General features: G+C 46.3%; 1 protein-coding gene across 2 annotated transcripts in view; it reads left to right on the top strand.

Annotated features, from left to right (window-relative positions):
* PPP1R16B (protein phosphatase 1 regulatory subunit 16B) overlaps positions 1-20977 on the top strand; it is a 123921-nt gene that overhangs the window by 56471 nt on the left and 46473 nt on the right. For both annotated transcript variants that reach the window (XM_077459123.1, XM_077459122.1), the window contains exon 3: positions 5727-5797. In XM_077459123.1, coding sequence (XP_077315249.1) covers positions 5727-5797 — 71 coding nt within the window. The remainder of the gene's footprint in view (positions 1-5726; positions 5798-20977) is intronic.

The following is a 20977-nucleotide window of genomic DNA, read 5'->3' on the forward strand; positions in this document are numbered from 1 at the left end:
ACTGCTTCTTTGATTAACACCATGCTGTGTAAACAGTGAAGGTCCATTAGTTACATTGTCAGGATAGTAGTGAGAACCGACTATAGAGGAGGGTGTGAATGCTTTGTCGGCAGTAATCATTGTCAATACCCATTTAGGTAAAGCGTTGCTTTCTTTTATCTCCTTCTGGGTCAAATGCCACAATCTGGCGCAGTTCATTGAACCTGTATACTGCCCATTCAGGACGATGTATAGGCTCATTTTAACAGCTTCAAAGCTGGACACCTTCACCTCCTTCGCGCCCAGGCCATTTTTCAGCTGTCATACCTTGAATGACAATGGCGTGGTTATGCAATGCTGTACCCAAACAACATTTTTATATATTTTTTGAGACAGATAGAGCTTTCTTTTGGTAAAAAACGGGAAAAAAATGAAATTTTGAGAAAAAAAAAAAAAGGTTTTAGTTTCTGTTATAAAATTTTGTAAATAAGTCATTTTTCTCCTTCACTAATGTGTGCTGATGAGGCTGCACTGATGGGCACTGATGAGGTGGCACTGATGAGGAGGCACTAATATGCAGCACTGATGGGCACTGATAGGCAACACTTCTGTGCACTGATAGGCGACACTGATGGGCAGCACTGGTGAGCAAGCGCTGCTGGGCACTGACTAGCAACACTGCTGGGCACTGACTGGCATAACTGCTGGGCACTGATTGGCATCACTGCTGGACACTGATGGGTCTGCACTGATGACCAGTGCCCTGATTATCTGTGCAGATCTCCCCTGTGAGGAAATTATGCCGATCGGCTCTTGTCTTCTCACACACTGTCAGTGTGAGGAGAGGAATGATAGTAACCGGCATTTCCTTGTTTATATGTGATCAGCTGTGATTAGACACAGCTGATCACATGGGTAAAGACCCTCATCATCGGAGGCAAGCGAGGCAAGAGTGGGATGGCCATATATGACCTCCCCCAGAACGAGAGAGCCACCTTGTGCCCGTCAATTGACAATACGGCAGGCGTGAGGTCGTTAATGGCTAGTTTACACTAGCTTTAGCTCTCAGAGAAGTGATCCATGGTGGATTCCTCATCAGAGGGCAATTGACAATTTGATGAGAAGGCGTTATTTCCCTAAAAACACACACCACTGCACAATGCAGCAATGCACACAGTTGTGGCCCATTCAGGTGAATGGGTTGCGTTAGGCAGACAGTAATGCCAGCCGAGTGTGATGGGAGCACACATTTTGCTGTACCATACCTTTGCAGCTTAGGAGGAAACAGTAAAAACACAGCTCATCCATGTATTTTTACCATCTCAACTACCGCAATTTTAAACAAAGTCCACCACTTCAGTGTGAAAAGGGAGACTATCAAGCAAACCTGTTACTTTGTGCTGGAGCACATGTATGGTGTTTTCAACCCATTGTTTTTACTTTTCTATTCCTTCACGTTCATGACTATTTTCTTTAATAAATATATATATATATATATATATATATATATATATATATATATATATATATATATATATATATATATATATATATAACATGCAATTCAGGTGCAGGGGAAAAAAAAGGTTCCAGCGCCATTCTGGTGCAGCTGATGTGATTTCAGCCATACAAAATTCTTGTACAAATCACATGTGGTGTCTACATTGCACAAATATGAACCCAGGCTTATATCCCTTCCGTCACTTCCTGGTTCGCCTCCGAGTTTGCTTTCCTAAATAAGACATACCCAGTGCAGCCCGGGTTGCCTGAGCAGCTTCCTAGTTCTCTGAGCTCCTGTTTGCTAGTGGTTTATGTACCGCCCCCAGTGTTCTATCAGATTACCGCTACCTGTCAGAACATGTAACGGAAGGGATGTTCCACAGATATCAATATACTATATTTATTTATATACGCTCACTTTATTGTTATAATTACTCTGAAATTCAAGATGTAGCTGGGTGTAGTAAGATGTCCACTTTGGTGTTCTATCAAATTAGCACTACCCGTCAGATCCTAGAGTGTTTGGAACACATAGCGCATGCGCAGTAAGTATTTTCTTTGGTCGGAACATCACTTCTGTTACACGATCTGATGGGTAGCGGTAATCTGATAGAACACCTGCTTCATATTCTGTTTGTGTTTGTCTGCCACCCATGCTGACCTTGTGTCCTGGATCTTCCTCTGTCTCCTGCCGTTTGCACACGTGAATGGTCTCCGTATTGGCAACTGGGCAAACCTGGGGGCCGCATCCTGGTTCCAGTTTACTGCAAGTCCATCCCCACCATCAGGCACCCTGGTGAAAAAGCAGACTGGAGCTAAGACTCCGCACCCTGGGGAACCCCGGGTTGACATTCTACAAGGGCTCACTACCACAGACATTATCATTGGTTCTTTCATAATAATAAGTAGAGGATGTATGTACTCCTGGAAGAAGGAATGGCAGGATGGTTGTAACACTGCAATGCTCTGAATGTTACAGGATCATGAAATATGGGGAAATGTCAGTTCTCAATAGGGACCCGGCAATAAAATGTTTTGACAGAAATTCTAACTTATGCACACTCTATCCAAACAGATGGCGTTCCACTTTCAAAAAATGTAGGTCATATTTTAGTATGCAAATCTGTTCTTGTACATACCGTATGCCCAAATGTATACTTGCTATTTACAGGTAATGTAAGTGACTATGCTATGCATTATGGAATTATTAGGCTTGCTTTGAATATAGATTTAAGAAATAAGAATCCAAAGAAAACAGATTCGAATTAACTGACATCAGACCCACAGTAAAGTGAAATCTGGTTTGTTTGTATTGGCTTCTTCAGTTTTCACTTCATTTGCAATAAATTTCTTTTTGCACAGCCATTTTACATAAAGCAAATAGCATTAGACAAACACAAGGGTTGCCAACCGTCAGTAAATGTACTGACAGTTATTAGAAAATCTATGATTTTTACAACTGTCTCTAAATGTCAGGGACTAATAATTTGTCATGCTGTGTTGATTTTTTAAAGTGGTTGTAAAGGCAAAAGTTTTTTTTTATCTTAATGCATCCCATGTATTAAGATAAAAAACCTTCTGTGTGTCTTAGCCCCCCTAATACTTACCTGAGTCCCATCTCAATCCAGCAATGTTGCATAAGAGACTCAGCTGGCCCGGGCTTTCCCTCCTGATTGGCTGAGACAGCAGTGGAACGCCATTGGCTCCCGCTACTGACAATCAAAGTCAGTGAGCCAATGAGAAGAGAGAGGGGGCGGGGCTGGACCATGGCTCCATGTCTGAATGGACACACAGAGTATCCGCTTGACTCGGGTGCCCCCATAGCAAGCTACTTGCTGTGGGGGCACTGGGCAGGGGGGAGGGCCCAGGAACGCCGAATAGGGACCTGAGAAGAGGAGGATCTGGGCTGCTCTGTGCAAAACCAACTGCACAGAGGTAAGTATAACGTTTGTTATTTTTAAATGAAAAAAGACTTTAGTATCACTTTAAGTATAAACTTTGCAAATGACTTGCTTTGGGTATTGTCAGTGTTTCCATATTATACTTTTGAAATATTGATTGTCTTATGCCGCTTACACGCGGTCGGAAATTTCCGATGGAAAATGTGCGATCGGATCATGTTGTCAGGAAATCCGATCGTGTGTGGGTTCCATCTGACTTTTTCTGTCGGAATTTCTGACACACAAAGTTTGAGAGCTGGATCTAAAATTTTCCGACAACAAAATCAGACGGATTTTGTGGTCGGAATGTCCGACCGCGTGTACAAGGCATTACAGTTTAATAGCCATGCGGTCATTTTTCAGGTAGCCAGTAAAAATTGGGCTCCGTCAGTAAATTTTGTCAGTAAAAAAATGCTATAGGAGGTTGGCAACACTGAACCTTACTGTGTCAATAGGATTAAGTATATGAATGCATTCAATCTATAACATGCACGTAGTAAGAGCTTCTAAACAAAATTGGTCCTGCTGAATATCACCACTGTTCTGCACATTACTGCCATCCCTGTGATCAATCACAGTTTAACCGAGTACATTATTAAACACAACTTGAACAATGTAGAACTGCCAATCTAGAATAAATTGAAAACACTGCAATTGCAATTAATTGCAAAAATGTATATTCGCTCTTAAAGGTCGGGATAAATGTATTACCAAAAATATGGATATTTTTGGCTTGTCAGGGCTAAGTAACCTCTTTTGTTTTCAGGACAGCATAGGCTAAAGTTGAACCAACCAATGACTTCTGTCTTGTCTGTGGGCACTCTCCCCAATAGTAGCGAATGGTTTAGACCCCTTTTACACTGAGGGCGTTTTGCAGGCACTCTAGCGTTAGAAATAGTACCTGCAATCCGCCCTCAAACTGCTGCACCATTGTCTCCAGTGTGAAAGCCCTCTGGTTTTCACACAGGAGCGTTGCGCTGGCAGGATGTCAGGAAAAGTCCTGCCAGCAGCTTCTTTGGAGCGGGGAAGGTGCGGTGTGTTTACCGCTCCTCCACCGCTGCTCCCCATTGAAATCAATGGAGCAGCGCGGCTATACTTGTGTATTGCGGGTGGTTTTAACCCTTTCCCGGCCGCTAGTGGGGGTAAAAGCGCCACGCTAGCGGCCAAAATGCGCCACAAATCTGACGGTAAAACGCCACTGAAAAGAGCAACGTTTTACCGCTGACGCTATGGGCGTGGCAGTGTGAAAGCCCTCTTAAAGAACACCTGTAAAGTTCCTCTAACCCTGTTGTTTTGAATTTTACTGTTGTTGTATTGTAATTTGTAACCATTTACATTGTAAAGCACTGTGCAAACTGTTGGCGCTATATAAATCCTGTATAATAATAATAATGAATGATATGCTATGGTGGGAGGAAATCGGAAGATATGCATTTTTCTGTTTATGAAGTTTTTAAGGTTTTATGATATAAGGCTTAATGAAACATCTTCATAACTAAAAGTACCCCAAGGTGTCAATGGGGTTGATTTACTAAAACTGGAGGGTGCAAAATCTGGTGCAGCTCTGCATAGAAACCAATCAGCTTCCAGGTATTTTTGCCAAAGCTGAATTGAACCAGCTGATGTTAGAAGCTGATTGGCTGACATGCACAACTGGAACAGATTTTGCACTCTCCAGTTTTAGTAAATCAACCCCACTGTGTCTGTAGCACTATATCGTTTTCTGACTGGGGTCCCCAAAATCTCGATCTTTAAGATATGCAAATAAATCCTGACTTTTGTAGTGAAAGAAGTGATGACCATCCCTGCCCACCTCTTGCAACTCCTCATTGGTCTACTAACGTTACCCTATAGCCCCTATCAAGGTCCCGAGGAGGCAACAATTGGGCTGATGTTGCACTATGACTACCCCTTCTGCTTTACTCACCTCTCTATTTGCCTTTGAGGTCACCCATCACAAAATGTAGTCAATAAAGAAGTAAGGAAAGCAGGAGTGTGACTGTAGGGGTTCTGGTTGTTTTTTTGCATTATAGAGCAACCTGACATTTTGGGGTCCTGTAACTGAGAGATGTTTTCAGAAAGAACTTGCTGCTGCTTCAAACGCCCTAACAGGGGCCACACATTTGTTGGAAGATGATGAACAGCCTTATTGACCAATTGCAAGTTGAGGAAGTGGCAGTTGGCGGTGCCAGCATTAGACTTTCTTGGTAAAAGTTTGCACATTAGACTAAATAATCTTTGAAAAGGCTATATATTTCCTATAATGAGGTTAAAACTATTCTCTCTCTCTCTCTCTGTCTTCTGCAGTCCTGGCATTACTTAAGAGTAATGTGGACCCCAACCTGAGTAATGAAGATGGCTTGACAGCTCTACATCAGGTATGTGGAGACATATTTTTTGTACCACCGACACTTCCCACTCCGATACTTCTCAAACTGTCATTCATAGTAAGGTGCACCTGCCATTAAAACTCACACTTCACTTCAATCAACAGGCCATGTGTCAGCACGGCCAAATGAATGTTTGCTGAACCCATCAAAACAGCCTTGATCACATTGTCCTTGGCTGTCATCAGCATTATAGATAGTAAAGCGGAGGTCCACCCTAAAGTGGACCTTCCGCTCATCGGAACCCTCCCCCCCTCCGGTGCCACAATCGGCACCTTTCAGGGGGGAGGGGGGTGCAGTTACCTGGATAATCCAGGTAACTGCACCCACTTCCGGGATAGCTCTCTGCGGAAAGGGGCGTAACTTACGCCCCTTTCCGCAAGTGCCCGCCCCTTCCCGCAAGTGCCCCGCTGCCTGCTGGGAAACACACAGATCCCAGAGGCAGCGGGGAGCGTCCTTATTGCGCAGCGCGATTCGCGCATGCGCAGTAGGGAACCGGGAAATGAAGCCGAAAGGCTCCATTTCCTGATTCCCATACCCAAGATGGCGGCGGCAGGACCCGACAGGTGACCTAGAGATCGGCTTCGGGTGCCGACATCGCGGGCGCGCTGGACAGGTAAGTGTCACTATTTTAAAAGTCAGCAGCTGCAGTATTTGTAGCTGCTGGCTTTTAAAAAAAAAAAAATAAAAAAAAATAAAAAACGTGGAGTCCCGGTGGACTCCCGCTTTAAAGCGGAGTTCCACTCAAAAGTGGAACTCCCGCTTTTCTGTCTCCACCCCCCTCTGGTGCCACATTTGGCACATTTCAGGGGGAGGGGGAAATGGGTACCTGTTTTTGACAGGTACCGCTCCCAACTTCCGGGAGACCGGGCTGCGACCCGGTCTCCCAGAAGTTCGGTCTCCTCCGCCGCCAGACCAATTAGAAAGCGCAGTGTGCCTCGCTCATGCGCAATAGCACACCAGGAATGGCGGAGATCCAAAGCTGATCCAAAGACCAGCTGGGGTGCTGACATCGCTGGCTCGCAGGACAGGTAAGTGTCCATATATTAAAAGTCAGCAACTGCAGTATTTGTAGCTGCTGACTTTTCATTTTTCGTGGCGCACGGGGGGGCTGGACCTCCACTTTAACCACTTCAGCCCTGGCCATTTTGCGATTTGGGCCCGAATGACCCGGCCATTTTTTGCGATTCGGTAATGCGTCGCTTTAACTGACAACTGCGCGGTCGAGCGATGTTGCACCCAAACAAAATTGACGTCCTTTTTTCCCCACAAATAGAGCTTTCTTTTGATGGTACTTGATCGCCTCTGCGGTTTTTATTTTTTGCTCTATAAACAAAAAAAGAGCAACAATTTTAAAAAATAATAAATATCCCCATTTTGTTTTTTAAAAAGCAGATTTTTCCTCAGTTTAGGCCGATATGTATTCTTCTACATATTTTTGGTTAAAAAAAAAAAATCACAATAAGCGTATATTAATTGATTTGCGCAAAAGATATAGTGTCTACAAAATAGGGGATAGATTTATAGCATTTTTTTTTTAAAGTAATGGCGGTGATCTGCGATTTTTATCGGGACTGCGACATTATAGCAGACACATCGGACACTTTTAAGACATTTTTGGGACCGTTGCCATTTATACAGCGATCAGTGCTATAAAAATGCACTGATTACAGTAAAAATGCCACTGGCAGTGAAGGGGTTAACACTAGGGGACGATCAAGGGGTTAATTGTGTTCCCTGTGTGTGTTCTAACTGTAGGGGGAGGGGACTGACCGGAAATGGAAATGACAGATCTGGTTCCTAGCTATTAGGAACTCACGATTTGTCACTCCTCATAGAACAGAACAGGGGATTGTGTGTTTACACAAAAACGTCCCTGTTCTGCCTCTCATGCCCGCAATCGCTTGTGGCCGGCGGTCATAGCGATAGTCGGCCACGAGCCTCAGCACCCCCGCAGTTCAGCGCCTGCTATTCCAATCCTGTATAGCTACGACGGCTCGCGTGATTGTGCCGACCTGCTGCAGTATGACGGCGGCTGGTCAGCAAGCAGCTAAACTCTTTACAGACTTCAGGCGCCCTTCCCCTTCTAAGGCTTCAATTGAAAAACATAAATTAAAATCTAATTCAATGGTGCCTCCCTCCACCTTTATTGTTTTTTTGTATATATACTTCTAGTATGAAGATGTTCAGCCTGGTCACATAGTATCCCAGATCCTTCCCTCCACTTCATTCTGTAGTGGCTGGCAGGTCCTGCAGCATTCTCCTGTGAGCACAGGGAAAGGGTCCTTTATGCCCTGGGCTGACAGGAGGTATCTTAAATGATCCTGCCGTGGCTCTGCGGGGAACAGAGCGTGAGATGAGGTGAGTACTGCAGATAAAGCTGTTTTAAAAAAAAAAAAAATTTAAAGCAGAACCCATTACCCATAACAAACTGATAACAAAAATAATGTTCTTTAGCAAAGAACATACATTCCAGATTAATGATTATGCTACCAAAATGAGTGTGTACTGTAAATTACCTCCAGTATTGCTCCTGTTTCTTCTTGCTGGAGACTGCCATTTTGCTGAAGCCCAGAGCCCCTGAACAGCAGTAAATCCTAAAGTGGCACTAAACCCATTGATTTACCAGTTTCAAAAAACATTACGTTACATTCCTGGAATGCTGGAAATGACAAATGTCACATTTTCTTGTTTCCAAACTGTGATCAAACTGTCAAACTATCAAATAGCTGGTGTCATAACTGATCACATGTGCAGCACCATGGCAGCTGCAGTTTAAACAGAAGCAGCTTCCTTGGCTGTAAAGGATAAGAGGGTTTAATTCAAATTTAAAGGGGCTGTAAAGGTTCGTTTTTTATTTTCTAAATAGGTTCCTTTAAGCTAGTGCATTGTTGGTTCACTTACCTTTACCTTCGATTTCCCTTCTAAATGTTTTTTTTCTTTGTTTTCTTTGTCTGAATTTCTGACTTCCTGTTCCTCCTCCGTAAGCTGTTCTGGCTGACTAAACACCACTCGAATGATGGTGTGAAGTTTACTGAGGAGAAACAGGATATGAGAAATTCAGACAAAGAAAAAAAAACATTTAGAAGGGAAATCAAAGGCAAAGGTAAGTGAACCAACAATGCACTAGCTTAACCACTTGCTTACTGGGCACTTAAACCCCCCTCAGTCCCAGACCAATTTTCAGCGCTGATGCACTTTGAATGACAATACAACACTGTACCCAAATGAAATTTTTATCATTTTTTTCCCACAAATAGAGCTTTCTTTTGGTGGTATTTAGTTACAGCTCTGAGTTTTATTTTTTGCTAAACAAACAAAAAAAGATGCAAAAAAAAAAATCATGTTTTAATAGTTTGTTATAAAATTTTGCAAACGGGTCATTTTTCTCCTTCATTGAAGTGCGCTGATTAGGCGGCACTGATGGCTGCATTGGTGGGCACTGATGGGCTGCATTGGTGGGCACTGATGGGCTGCATTGGTGGGCACTGATGGGCTGCACTGGTGGGCACTGATGGGCTGCACTGGTGGGCACTGATAGGCATAGTTAAGGCGGCACTAATAGGCACAGATAAGGCGGCACTGATGGGCAAAGATGGGCACAGATAAGATGGCATGGATGGGTGGCACGGATAAGTGGCACGGATGGGTGGCACGGATGGGCACTGATAGGTACCACTGATAGATGGGACTGATGGGCACTGATAGGTGGCACTGATAGGTGGCTCTGATAGGTGGCACTGCTGGGCACTGATGGGCGGCACTGCTGGGCACTGATGGGCGGCACTGGGTCGCAGCACCTTTGAGGCAGATTGTGGGCACTGTGGGTGGCACTGCTGGATGGCACTGTGGGTGGCATTGTGGGTGGCACTGTAGGTGGCACTCTGGGCACTATGGGCACTGATGGGGGGCACTTTTATTCAGGATGGCACGGCGGTGGGCAGGTGGGCACTGGCAGGGGGCAGGTGGTCAGCTGTATTGCTGGCCGTGATCGGGACTGATGTCCCGATCACGGCCGCCGGTGATCGGCTTTTTTTTTTTCTCCTCGCGCTGTCAGCGCGAGGAGGAATAATAGCCGATTACCGGCTCCGTTCTATCACATGATCAGCTGTCATTGGCTGACAGCTGATCACGTGATAAGGGGTCGGGATCGACCCCTTGCACGGATCGGTGATCAGGCGAGTCTCACGGACTCGCCGATCACAGAGCGCGCCGCGCGCGCCCCTCAGGGGGCGCGCAGGCCGCTCGTATCCGGGACGACGTCAATAGACGTAGTCCCGGAAATGTAGGTCCGCGCTGATGCCGTCATTTGGCAATAGCGCGGATCTGAAGTGGTTAAAGGAACCTATTTAGAAAATAAAAAAATGAAGCTTTACAACCCATTTAAAGTGGATGTAAATCCTTACATATACGCAGTGAAGTGAACAGCCTCAGCTGATAAACAGAGATGAAACAAATCTCCCTACATAAGTTTTACATGTATATCTGCTGTCTTCAGCTTTATATATTCTTTAGAAAGTTCAGATCGTGTTAGGAGATTTTCTCTTGCTGTTTAGTACTGGGAGGGGATTATTGGCATACAGCCAAATCAGCTGATTGGAGGAAAGGCACACACTCCCCCACTCCACATAGGCAGAGACTCTCAGAGCTGTTCTGTGAATAGTTTAGCTCTCTGCTAATCTACATATAGCAACCTCCCACGACACAAATTTCAGGCTGTTTTTATCTCAGTTGATGGAGAACTTGTCAGAAGTTATCAGGCTGATAACAGAAGAACGGGGCAGGAGAAAGCCACGGGAGTTAGTGCTTTGAAGAGAGATGATAAAACACTACAGATATACAGCTCAAATTTCATGAATCAGGTTTACATCCACTTTAAGTCTGTCAGCAGATCGGCTTCTACACACTCAACAGTGCCTAAAAATGGAGAGCAACTGAGCATGTGCAGAGCAGGCAGGGTAAGCAGTGTAGTAATGGATTTTAAAGAGGAAGTAAACCCTGATGGATTTAATTCCTCTTTTTTTCCCTGCAAAGGTAAAGCATAATGGACTACTATGCATCGCATAGTAGCTCATTATGTGTCACTTACCTGACACAGGAGCCAGCGAAGTCGCCGCTGATCCCTGTAGTCCGCCGCGTCCATCTTGCTGGTGGCGTCTCGCAGCTCCGACCAATGACAGCGGCGAAGCCGCGATGACGTCACTCCCGCGCATGCGCACGGGAGTCGCGCCTCGCAGCTCCGCCGCTGTCATACGGCGAGGCCGCGATGACGTCACTCCCGCGCATGCGCACGGGAGTCGACAAATTTGGCAAATCCATTCTTGGACTTGCCGCATTTAGTGCGCATGCGCGCCGCTGTCTACGGCGCATGCGCCGTAGACAGCGGTGCCCATTTTCGGGCAAATATCTCCTAAACCATATAGGTTTAGGAGATATTACTTGGACCTACAGGTAAGCCTTAATCTAGGCTTACCTGTAGGTCAAAGTTGTTTGGAAGGGTTTACTTCCATTTTAAACATTATAAGCACTTATTTTTACAGAGCTATACCTGCAAAAGGGGCCAGTCTGAAGTGATCTAGCAGGACTTCATTTTCTGTCTAACATTCCACTTTAAAGCGGGAGTTCCGCCGTTTTTCGTTTTTAAAAGTCAGCAGCTACAAATACTGCAGCTGCTGACTTTTAAAATAAGGACACTTACCTGCCCAGCGCGCCCGCGATGTCGGCACTCGAAGCCGATCTCTCGATTGGCTCTCGGGTGCTGCCGCCGCCATCTTCGGTATGGGAATCAGGAAGTGAAGCCTTGCGGCTTCACTTCCCAGTTCCCTACTGCGCATGCACGAGTCGCGCTGCGTAATAAGGATGGTCCCCGCTGTCTCTGAGATCCGTGTGTTTCCCAGCAGACAGCGGCGGACCCCCAGGAAGTGGCGTAAATACCCGCAGATTCTGTGGATATCTATGCCGGAAGTGGGTGCAAATACCTGTACTATACAGGTATCTGCACCCCCCTCCCCCCTGAAAGGTGCCAATTGTGGCACCGGAGGGGGGGAGGGTTCCAATGAGTGGAAGTTCCACTTTAGGGTGGAGCTCCGCTTTAAACTGGTGCAGGGCAATTTAATTTTAAAGCTGCAGTTGGGCTTTAAGACTACAGGTCACCTTTAAGGCTGGAGTCACACCTGTGCAGTTTTTAGTGCTTTTTGCATTTTGCAGATTTGCACCACAGTCCATTCACCATGGATTCCAATGGAATACGTTCTGTAGGGCAAATCTGCAAAATGCAAAAAGCACCAAAACTACATAGGTGTGACTCCAGCCTAAGGGTCCATGGTAGCTGACTGTTTATGTTAAGTTATAGTACTTAAAGTTATTACTAAACCCACAACAGTAAAATCAGTCTGTATAATGCAGTAAAACGTGCTTGTCATACTCAATGTGGAACCTAAGGGGTTAATCCTGCACATTGTGTAAAAAAGGCTGTTTGATCCTGTGTTCTCTGATCCTCCGCTTCTTCCAAAGTCCCCAAACCATCTCCCAATAGAACAGAGCCTTGGGAGCACTCTGCACATGCTCAGTTTGCTGTGTTTGAGAGTTTTTTTTTTTTTATTTTGGAGGGTGCATGTGATCAGCGCAGGGCCAATCAGCACTGTCCAGAGAGAGGGTCGGGGGTCATGCAGCCTCATTGGACAATCAGGGGATCTCCTACATGCTTTAACCAGACGCTGGTAGAAGTCATAAGACTGCTATATACTGCTGATGAGAAAAAGTATTTAGCAGTTTGTATTTACTAAAACTATTGAATTTCCATGCTCTGTGTAGTGTGGGAGACCAGATATAGTGAATGCAGGCTCCTGGGTTAAGTAACACTTAAATCTGTCAGAGGGGTTAAGTGAAGCCACTGCCATTTTTAACCATAAGAAAGAACTTCATAGATTGCACATTCTCAGCACCCTACATAGATCTGAGTATCAAGGCAGGCATTGTCTGCCACCCACTGTTTGTCCGTCTGATCCTGTATCCTCGGTCTTAATTATACTGGCCTGTGTTCAATGCTGTTCTTCACAGTGGAAGGAAAGTAGCTGGCCTTGGAGCGCTAGAGCTCAGACTCATAGGGATAAACACAATTCAACATCAAGTTCCCATCATTATTAGAATAATGCTTTTTTTCATACTTAAAGAGCCAATACAACACAACATGTTCTATATAAATAGCATGGATGGGTTTGCTTCCTCCAGTTCTGCTTTCTCTTATTCCTAAGTAACAGGAAAATGATCATTCCACCCAAAGGTGACTTATTTTTGTAGAGCCTGAGATAGCCCCTTCCTCAGTGGCGTAACTAGAACCTTCAGGGCCTCGATGCAAGAAACCATGAAGGGCCCCCCTGAACCCCAGCCAGGGCCATTTCCTCCGAGTCCGGCGGTGGAACTCCAGGGCGTGGTCACAGGTATGACCTTTGTGAGCCCTGTAGTTCCACCACTGGTATCAGTAGTTTTTTTTTATTATTATTTTTTTTTTTTAGGTGCCCCATTGGGGGACTGTCCCTGTCTGGCTGGGGAGAACAGACATCAGACTGAGCGGCAATGCATGGAGCAGGAGAGGGGTACTCTGAGGAGCCGACTGAGGACACGGGTCATGCAAGGAACGCACAACTAAAGAGCAGCCAGTGCGATAGTCGAGCATGGAGCTCTGCTAGTCACTCTCCACCTCCAGCCACCCGTGTGTATGGTGCACTGGTACCCCTAGCTGCCTATGCTGCTGCCCGCCATATGTAGAGGGGGCTGCATGGGCCCTCTGCATCACAGGGCCCGGTTGCGGTCGCAACTGCTGCACCCCCTATAGTTACGCCCCTGCCCTTCCTTAATGAAAAAAAAAAAAAAAAATAAGGTCTAACCCTAACGAATTTTCCTCTTTTATCCTAATGCGCAGTAGTATGTGTTGGGTAAAGGCTTCTTTTAACCTAATGACCCCATGAGCATGGGTCATTAGAAACCTTCATGTTTACTGAACTCTATCAAAGTTTTAGATATATTAAAGTGATTGTAAAGGTAAAATAAAAAAACAACAAATATATCATACTTACCTCCGCTGTGCAGCTCATGTTGCACAGAGTGGCCCCGACGCTGCTCTTCTGGGGTCCCCCAGCAGCTCTCGTGGCTCCTCCCCACATCAGAAGTGCTCTCCCAGGGGGTTACCTTGCAGGCGTGCCCCCGAGTCCAGCATTCGGTGTCCATAGAGGCAGAATGTAGGACTCGTCCCCACCCCCTGCCACTTGCATCATTGGATTTGATTGACAGCAGCGGGAGCCAATGGCTGCGCTGCTATCACTCTATCCAATCAAGAGCCGGGAACCCCGGGCAGAGAGAGAGTGCATCCCCGCTGGGTCAAATTCGAGGGTTCAGGTAAGTAAAACGTGGGGGGGGAGCTGGGGGACCAGTCACTGACAGGTGTTTTTTCACCTTAATGCAGGGGTAGGGAACCTCGGCACAGCAAATCCCATCATGCCTCTGCCTCTAGGAGTCATGCCTGTGATTGTTAGGGTCTTGCAATGTCTCATGGGACTTGTAGTTTCAAACTTCTGGAGGGCCGAGGTTCCCTACCCCTGCCTTAATGCATAGGCAGCATTAAAGCGGAGGTCCACCCTAAAGTGGACCTTCCGCTCATTGGAATCCTCCCCTCCTCCGTCGCCACAATTGGCACCTTTCATTGGGGAGGGGGGTGCAGGTACCTGTACAGTACAGGTATCTGCACCCACTTCCGGCATAGCTATCTGCGGAAAGGGGTGTAGATTCTGCAGAATCTACGCCCCTTTCCGAAAGTCCCCCGCTGCCTGCTGGGAAACACACGGATCCCAGAGACAGCGGGACCATCCTTATTGCGCAGCGCGACTCGTGCATGCGCAGTAGGGAACCGGGAAATGAAGCCGAAAGGCTCCACTTCCTGATTCCCATACCCAAGATGGCGGCAGCAGCACCCAAGAGACAATCAAGAGATCGGCTTCGGGTGCCGACATCGCGGGCACACTGGGTGGGTAAGTGTCCTTATTTTAAAAGTCAGCAGCTGCAGTATTTGTAGCTGCTGGCTTTTAAAAAAAAAAAAAAAAAAAACGGCGGAACTCCCGGCGGACTCCCGCTTTAAGGTGAAAAAACACGAACCTTTACAACCCCCTTTAACTGTGGTAGAGCTGTATGGGTAATTGATAATAAAATCAACCCACCCTCAAGATTATGTCATTTTGTATGAAGGCCAATCAACTCAAATGCACTGTCCCATCCTTATAAAATCTTCTCAAGAACAATTTACTTAAAGCTGAACCCCAGGCCAACAGCCAAATACATAGATGTAATACAAAATTGTACATTGTCATCCTTGCCAAAGCATTTGTATTCTTGGCCATCTAGCCCTGAGACTTATACATGGGTCGAACTTAGGGTTGCCACCTGTCCGGGATTCACCCGGATAATTTGGGTTTTGAATCATGACACATTTTTCAGACAGGAATGTGGTTCGAAACAGAAGGGTGAGAGGGCACTACGCATTTTGCATTATTCTCCTTGGAGCTCCCGAAGGTGTCCCAGGTCCGTTACAATCCTATACTGTATACAAAAAAAAAATGTTTGCTGTGCGCTGCTAAAGTGTTCGGGTTTGGCTTGAAGAAAAAGTGGTAACCCTAGTTTAACTCCCAACGAATCTTCTTTCTAAAATCAGAAATTTTGTGTGTTTTGTGATCCGATGGTGCCACCATTGATTTCAAAGTTTGGCCAACCAAGCCTTCAATTTCACCTCATGTTGCTACAGAAAATAATTTTTGTGGTCGGGAATCTTGTTTTCTTCCTGGGAATTTTCTTTTCTTGTGCTCATGCGTATTTTTTACCCCGATTATATTTCTCACATGATTCTCCCATCATTGATTAGAAAATCTTTTTTTCCAAAAATGTCCAACATGCTCAAATTCGATGCTCAAATTCTCAAATGCTCAAATTCGATGGTCGCACGAAAATTTTCCATTGGTGCAGCCCACTAATGGTGCAAAATTTGAACGACAATCCTTAAGCCCCATACACACGATCAGAAATTCTGCCAGCAAAAGTCGGATGTGAGCTTTTGGTCAGAAATTCCGACCCTGTGTGTTGAAAGCAGGTTCTCTATTTTTCAGTTGGAAAAAGTTACGATCGGAAATTCCGATCGTCTGTACAAATTCTGACACGCGAAATTCCTACGCATGCTCGGAAACAGTTCAACGTATGCTCGGAAGCATTGAGCTTAATTTTTTCGGCTCGCTGTAGTATTGTAAATCACCGCGTTCTTGACGGTCGAAAGTTTTTACTGACGGAATTTCTGATCGTGTGTATGGGGCCTTAGAGAAGATTTTTGAAAGAAAATTATTTCTGAATTTGACCCATGTATGGCCAGCCTTAGGCCGCGTACACACGGGCGGATTGTCTGTCCAACTTAGTCCGCTGAACAGTGTTTCAGCGGACAATCCGCTCGTGTGTGGGCTTCAGCGGACTTTTTCAGCGGACAGTCTGACGAACAAAGTCTTACGGAATTTCCGTAAGACAGTCCGTTCAAACTTGGTTTTGTCCGTCCAAACTTGGTTTCAGCGGACAGTCCGCTCGTGTGTAGGCAAGTTGGATGGACTAAGTATGGCGCATGCTCAGAAAGGGTTTACACGGCCGAAGTTTGCATTGCAGTGTATAGGACGTCGTTTTTCTAGTCCCGTCGTACGTGCTGTACACGTCATCACGCACGCTTTCAGCGGACTGTCTGCTCATCGTGTGTGGTCAAGTCCGTTCATGCTAATTTTGAACGGACTGTCGGATTGTCTGCCGAACTTAGTTGGGCAGACAATCCGCCCGTGTGTACGCGGCCTTACACAGCTCTGCTACAAAGCAAAGCCCTGTGTAGCAGAGGAGTCCTGATTTTCTCTATTACAGGGTTCCGCCCCATCTCAATCCTTTAAGGACAGTAAAATAGAGAAGCAGTACACAGAGCTCATCTCTCTGCTGTCCCCTTCTATCTGCATGCTCTTTGCACTCTGGCACAGCTGATTGGCTCCTTGTGATGCTTCTCCCTCCCCCACTCTGAGCTCTGCTATACAGGGACCAAAAGAGGCTGGTATCAGGAAAAGCAAAGGTATTTATACTGGTTGAATTAGAAAAATAAACTATTTTAATGATGTGCATCTTCCTGGATTTGAGCTTTAGTAAAAGAGAAGAGCATGGGGGTTGCCATTGTTAAAACACTTGTTTTATAGCTGCCATTATGATCCACATGCTTAAAGAGGGATTTCACTGTAAAAAAAAAAAAAATAATTAAAAGCCAGCAGCTACAAATGCTACAGCTGCTGACTTTTAATAAATGGACACTCACCTGTCCCAGGATCCAGCGATGTCGGCAGCCCAGGCCGATCGATCGCTCAGCTCTTGACTGCTGCCGCCGCCATTCTAAGTGAGGGATTTAGGAAGTTAAGCGTTGCGGCTTCACTTCCCAGTTCTCTACTGTGCATGTGCAAGTCGCGCAGCGCAAAAGGAATGGTCCGCGCTGTCTCTGGGAACCGTGTGTGTCCCAGCAGACAGCTCGCCAGAACAGGAAGAGGCATAGACTCCAGTGGGAGTCTATGCCTGGAAGTGGGTGCAAATACCTGTCTTAGACAGGTATCTGCACCCCCCTCCCCCCCGAAAGGTGCCAGCTGTGACACCGGAGGGGGGGAGGGTTCCGATGAGCGGAAGTTCCACTTTAGGGTGGAACCCCCCGCTTTAAAAATAGTTTAATTCAGCACACCTGAAAAATATACATATATGCAGTGCCAGGTTTATAAGGGGGCAAAAATGTTTTGCCCAGGGCCCCCAAGTCTAAATCTGGCCCTACATATATGAATGTTTGACTGCTCTCCAACTTGATCAGTTGGCACTTGTTCCAGGTCACTGGCCTGGTAAGTATTGAAGCAAAATCAAAAGGCTCCTGTAACAGAAGACACGTTATACTTACCTGTCCTGTTGCCCGTTCATAGAAACTGAGCTCCATCACTGAGCAAAGCTGCCCTGAGCAGAAAACAGATCCACAGAATGCATGAAGAAGAAGCAGTGAGATCCTTACACTACCTGTCCTCATGTACAGCTTTCACTCCAAGAAGACCCCAGATTAACAGTGAGCAGCACTATATTGACATCACCAAACCTCATTCAACATATTGTGAGATTAGCAGTAAAAGACAGAAGTGCCTCAAGCAATCTACAACTGCACATGGAAGAACTTTGAGGCTCAGGACACAGGGGTGCCCACTAGGCACAGAAGGTTCACTAGTATTTTACCATCATGCATTACAGTTAAGTGCAAATAGCTATCTGATATTAGCCATGGGACAAGATGAAGAAAAGCTGACTTTAGTGTTCTCTGCCGAAAGATCTTCACATCCGACAAACTTCAGGGTGTGTCTGATGCTCTTATTTCTGCTGAGCTCTGGGTCTTCTTTTGTTGACCCCTTTATCACTACAGGAGACAGGAGTCAGCAAGGAAATGCACAGAGCACAGGTGTGGGACAAGAGTATCCGACACACCCAGAATAGAGCAAAACTCCTACGTTAGGGTGCCAGGACATGTAAATATGATATGCCCATACCTCCCAACTGTCCTTGATTTCGAGGGACTGTGCCTGATTTGGAGCAATGTCCCTCTGTCCTTCTTTCCTCCTCATTTGTCCCTCATTTTGGTCAGATCCATATAGGTGTATATAAAATGCACTTTTTATCTTTCAAAAGGTTTTTCCCAATGCTAAACCTTTCATCCAATTTATAAATTGCTGCATTTGTACATTTTAAAAGCCAATATAAAGGAATAGGAGTGGTAAAAAAAAGTCCTTGTGGATTTAATTAACTTTTTTTGGTGTATGCTCCTTTAAGGGGGTGTGGCAGGGGGCGTGCCCTATGCCTACATACATTTGTTAGTAGGTGTCTCTCATTCCCATCTCAAAATGTTGAGAGGTATGTATGCCTTTTATTGAAGGAGGTTTTTAATATACATTGTCAACCAAAAATCCAGAAAAAACACACAATATAAATGTTATAAATTACGCTGCAGTCCAGTCCAACCAACAATAATTCTGGCTCCTGCAGACTGACTACAGTATGTGCTCATGTGGTACACAGATAAGTCCTGACAATTTAGGAAGGTGCTCCTGATGACAACTCGTTATTTGTATAAAAGACACCTGTCCACAGAATCTCTTTCTTCCATTCAAACCTCACCATCATGGGCAAGACCAACGAGCTGTCAAAGGATGTCAGGGAAAAGACTGCAGACCTGCACAAGGTGGGAATGGGCTACAAGACCATCAGCAAGAAGCTTGGTGAGAAGGAGACAACTGTTGGAGCGATTATTCGCAAATGGAAGAAATACAAAATAACCTTTAATCACCCTCGGGATGGAGCTCCATGCAAGATTTTGCCTCATAGGGTAAGGATGATCATGAGAAAAGTGAAGTACCAGCCCAGAACTACACGAGAGGAGCTTGTGAATGATCTCAAGGCAGTTGGGACCATAGTCACCAAACAAACCATTGGTGACACAGTATGACACCATGAATTGGAATCCTGCAGCGCCCGTAAGGTCCCCCTCCGCAAGAAGACACATGTATAGGCTCGTCAGAAGTTTACCAATGAACATCTAAATGATTCAGAGAAGGGTTGGAAGAAAGTGCTGTGGTCAAAATTGAGCTCTTTGGCATTAACGCGACTCACTGTGTTTGGAGGGAAAAAAATGCTCACTATGACCCTAAGAACACCATCTATACAGTCAAGCACAGAGGTGGAAACATTATGCTTTGAGGTTGTTTCTCTGCTAAAGCTACAGGCCGAGTTTGCCACATTGAGTGGCCAATGGACGGGGTCATTCTTGGATGAGAATCTTCTTCCCTCAGCCAGAACACTGAAGATGGGTCATGGATTGGTCTTCCAGCATGACAATGACCCAAAACATACCGCAAAGGCAATGAAGGAGTGGCTCAAGAGAAAGCACATTAAAGCGGGAGTCCGCCGGGACTCTGCGTTTTTTTTTTTTTTTAAAAGCCAGCAGCTACAAATACTGCAGCTGCTGACTTTTAAAATAGTGACACTTACCTGTCCAGCGTGCCCGCGATGTCGGCACCCGAAGCCGATCTCTAGATCGTCTGTCGGGTGCTGCCGCCGCCATCTTGGGTATGGGAATCAGGAAATGGAGCCTTTCGGCTTCATTTCCCGGTTCCCTACTGCGCATGCGCGAGCCGCGCTGCGCAATAAGGACGGTCCCCGCTGCCTCTGGGATCTGTGTGTTTCCCAGCAGGCAGCGGGGCACTTGCGAAAAGGGGCGGGCACTTGCGGAAAGGGGCATAATCTACGCCCCTTTCCGCAGAGAGCTATCCCGGAAGTGGGTGCAGAATACCTGTACTGTACAGGTATCTGCACCCCCTCCCCCTGAAAGGTGCCAATTGTGGCGCCGGAGGGGGGGAGGATTCCGATGAGCGGAAGGTCCACTTTAGGGTGGACCTTCGCTTTAACCGCTTCCTGCCCGCCCTATAGCCGAATGCCGGCCTTCGGGCGGGCGGCTTCCCTCGCCTGGCCGTCCCTGGACGGCCAGGTGTTTACTTCCGCAATGCGCGCCGCCGGGGGCGCGCATCGCGGAAGTTTTGCACTCGCCGTGTCTCCCGGAGACAGGCGAATACAGATCGCCGTGAACGGCCAATCAAAGCGGCCGTTCACAGAGCGATCTAAGCTGCCAATAGGAGATGATCTCAAATGTAAACATATGAGATCATCTCCCATTGCCGTGTCTCTCTCTCCTCACACAGAGACAGCGTGTGAGGAGAGAGAGGATCTGTGAGTGAAACATTGTATCCGTATTGAGTACCAGTGCCAATTGTCAGCCCCAGTGCCAATTGTCAGCCCCAGTGCCAATTGTCAGCCCCAGTGCCAATTGTCAGCCCCAGTGCCAATTGTGAGCCCCAGTGCCAGTGCCATTTGTCAACCCAGTGCCATTTGTCAGCCCAGTGCCATTTGTCAGCCCAGTGCCATCTGTCAGCCCAGTGCCATCTGTCAGCCCAGTGCCAGTGCCGCCAGTGCCACCTGCCAGCGCCACCTGTCAGCGACAGTGCCAGCGACAGTGCCATCCGTCAGCCCCAGTGCCGTCAGCGCCAGTGCCGTCAG

Source organism: Lithobates pipiens, unplaced genomic scaffold (assembly GCF_037356315.1).
Source record: "Lithobates pipiens isolate NorthernLeopardFrog02 unplaced genomic scaffold, aLitPip1_a1.2 Scaffold_28, whole genome shotgun sequence".
Lineage (NCBI taxonomy): Eukaryota > Metazoa > Chordata > Amphibia > Anura > Ranidae > Lithobates > Lithobates pipiens.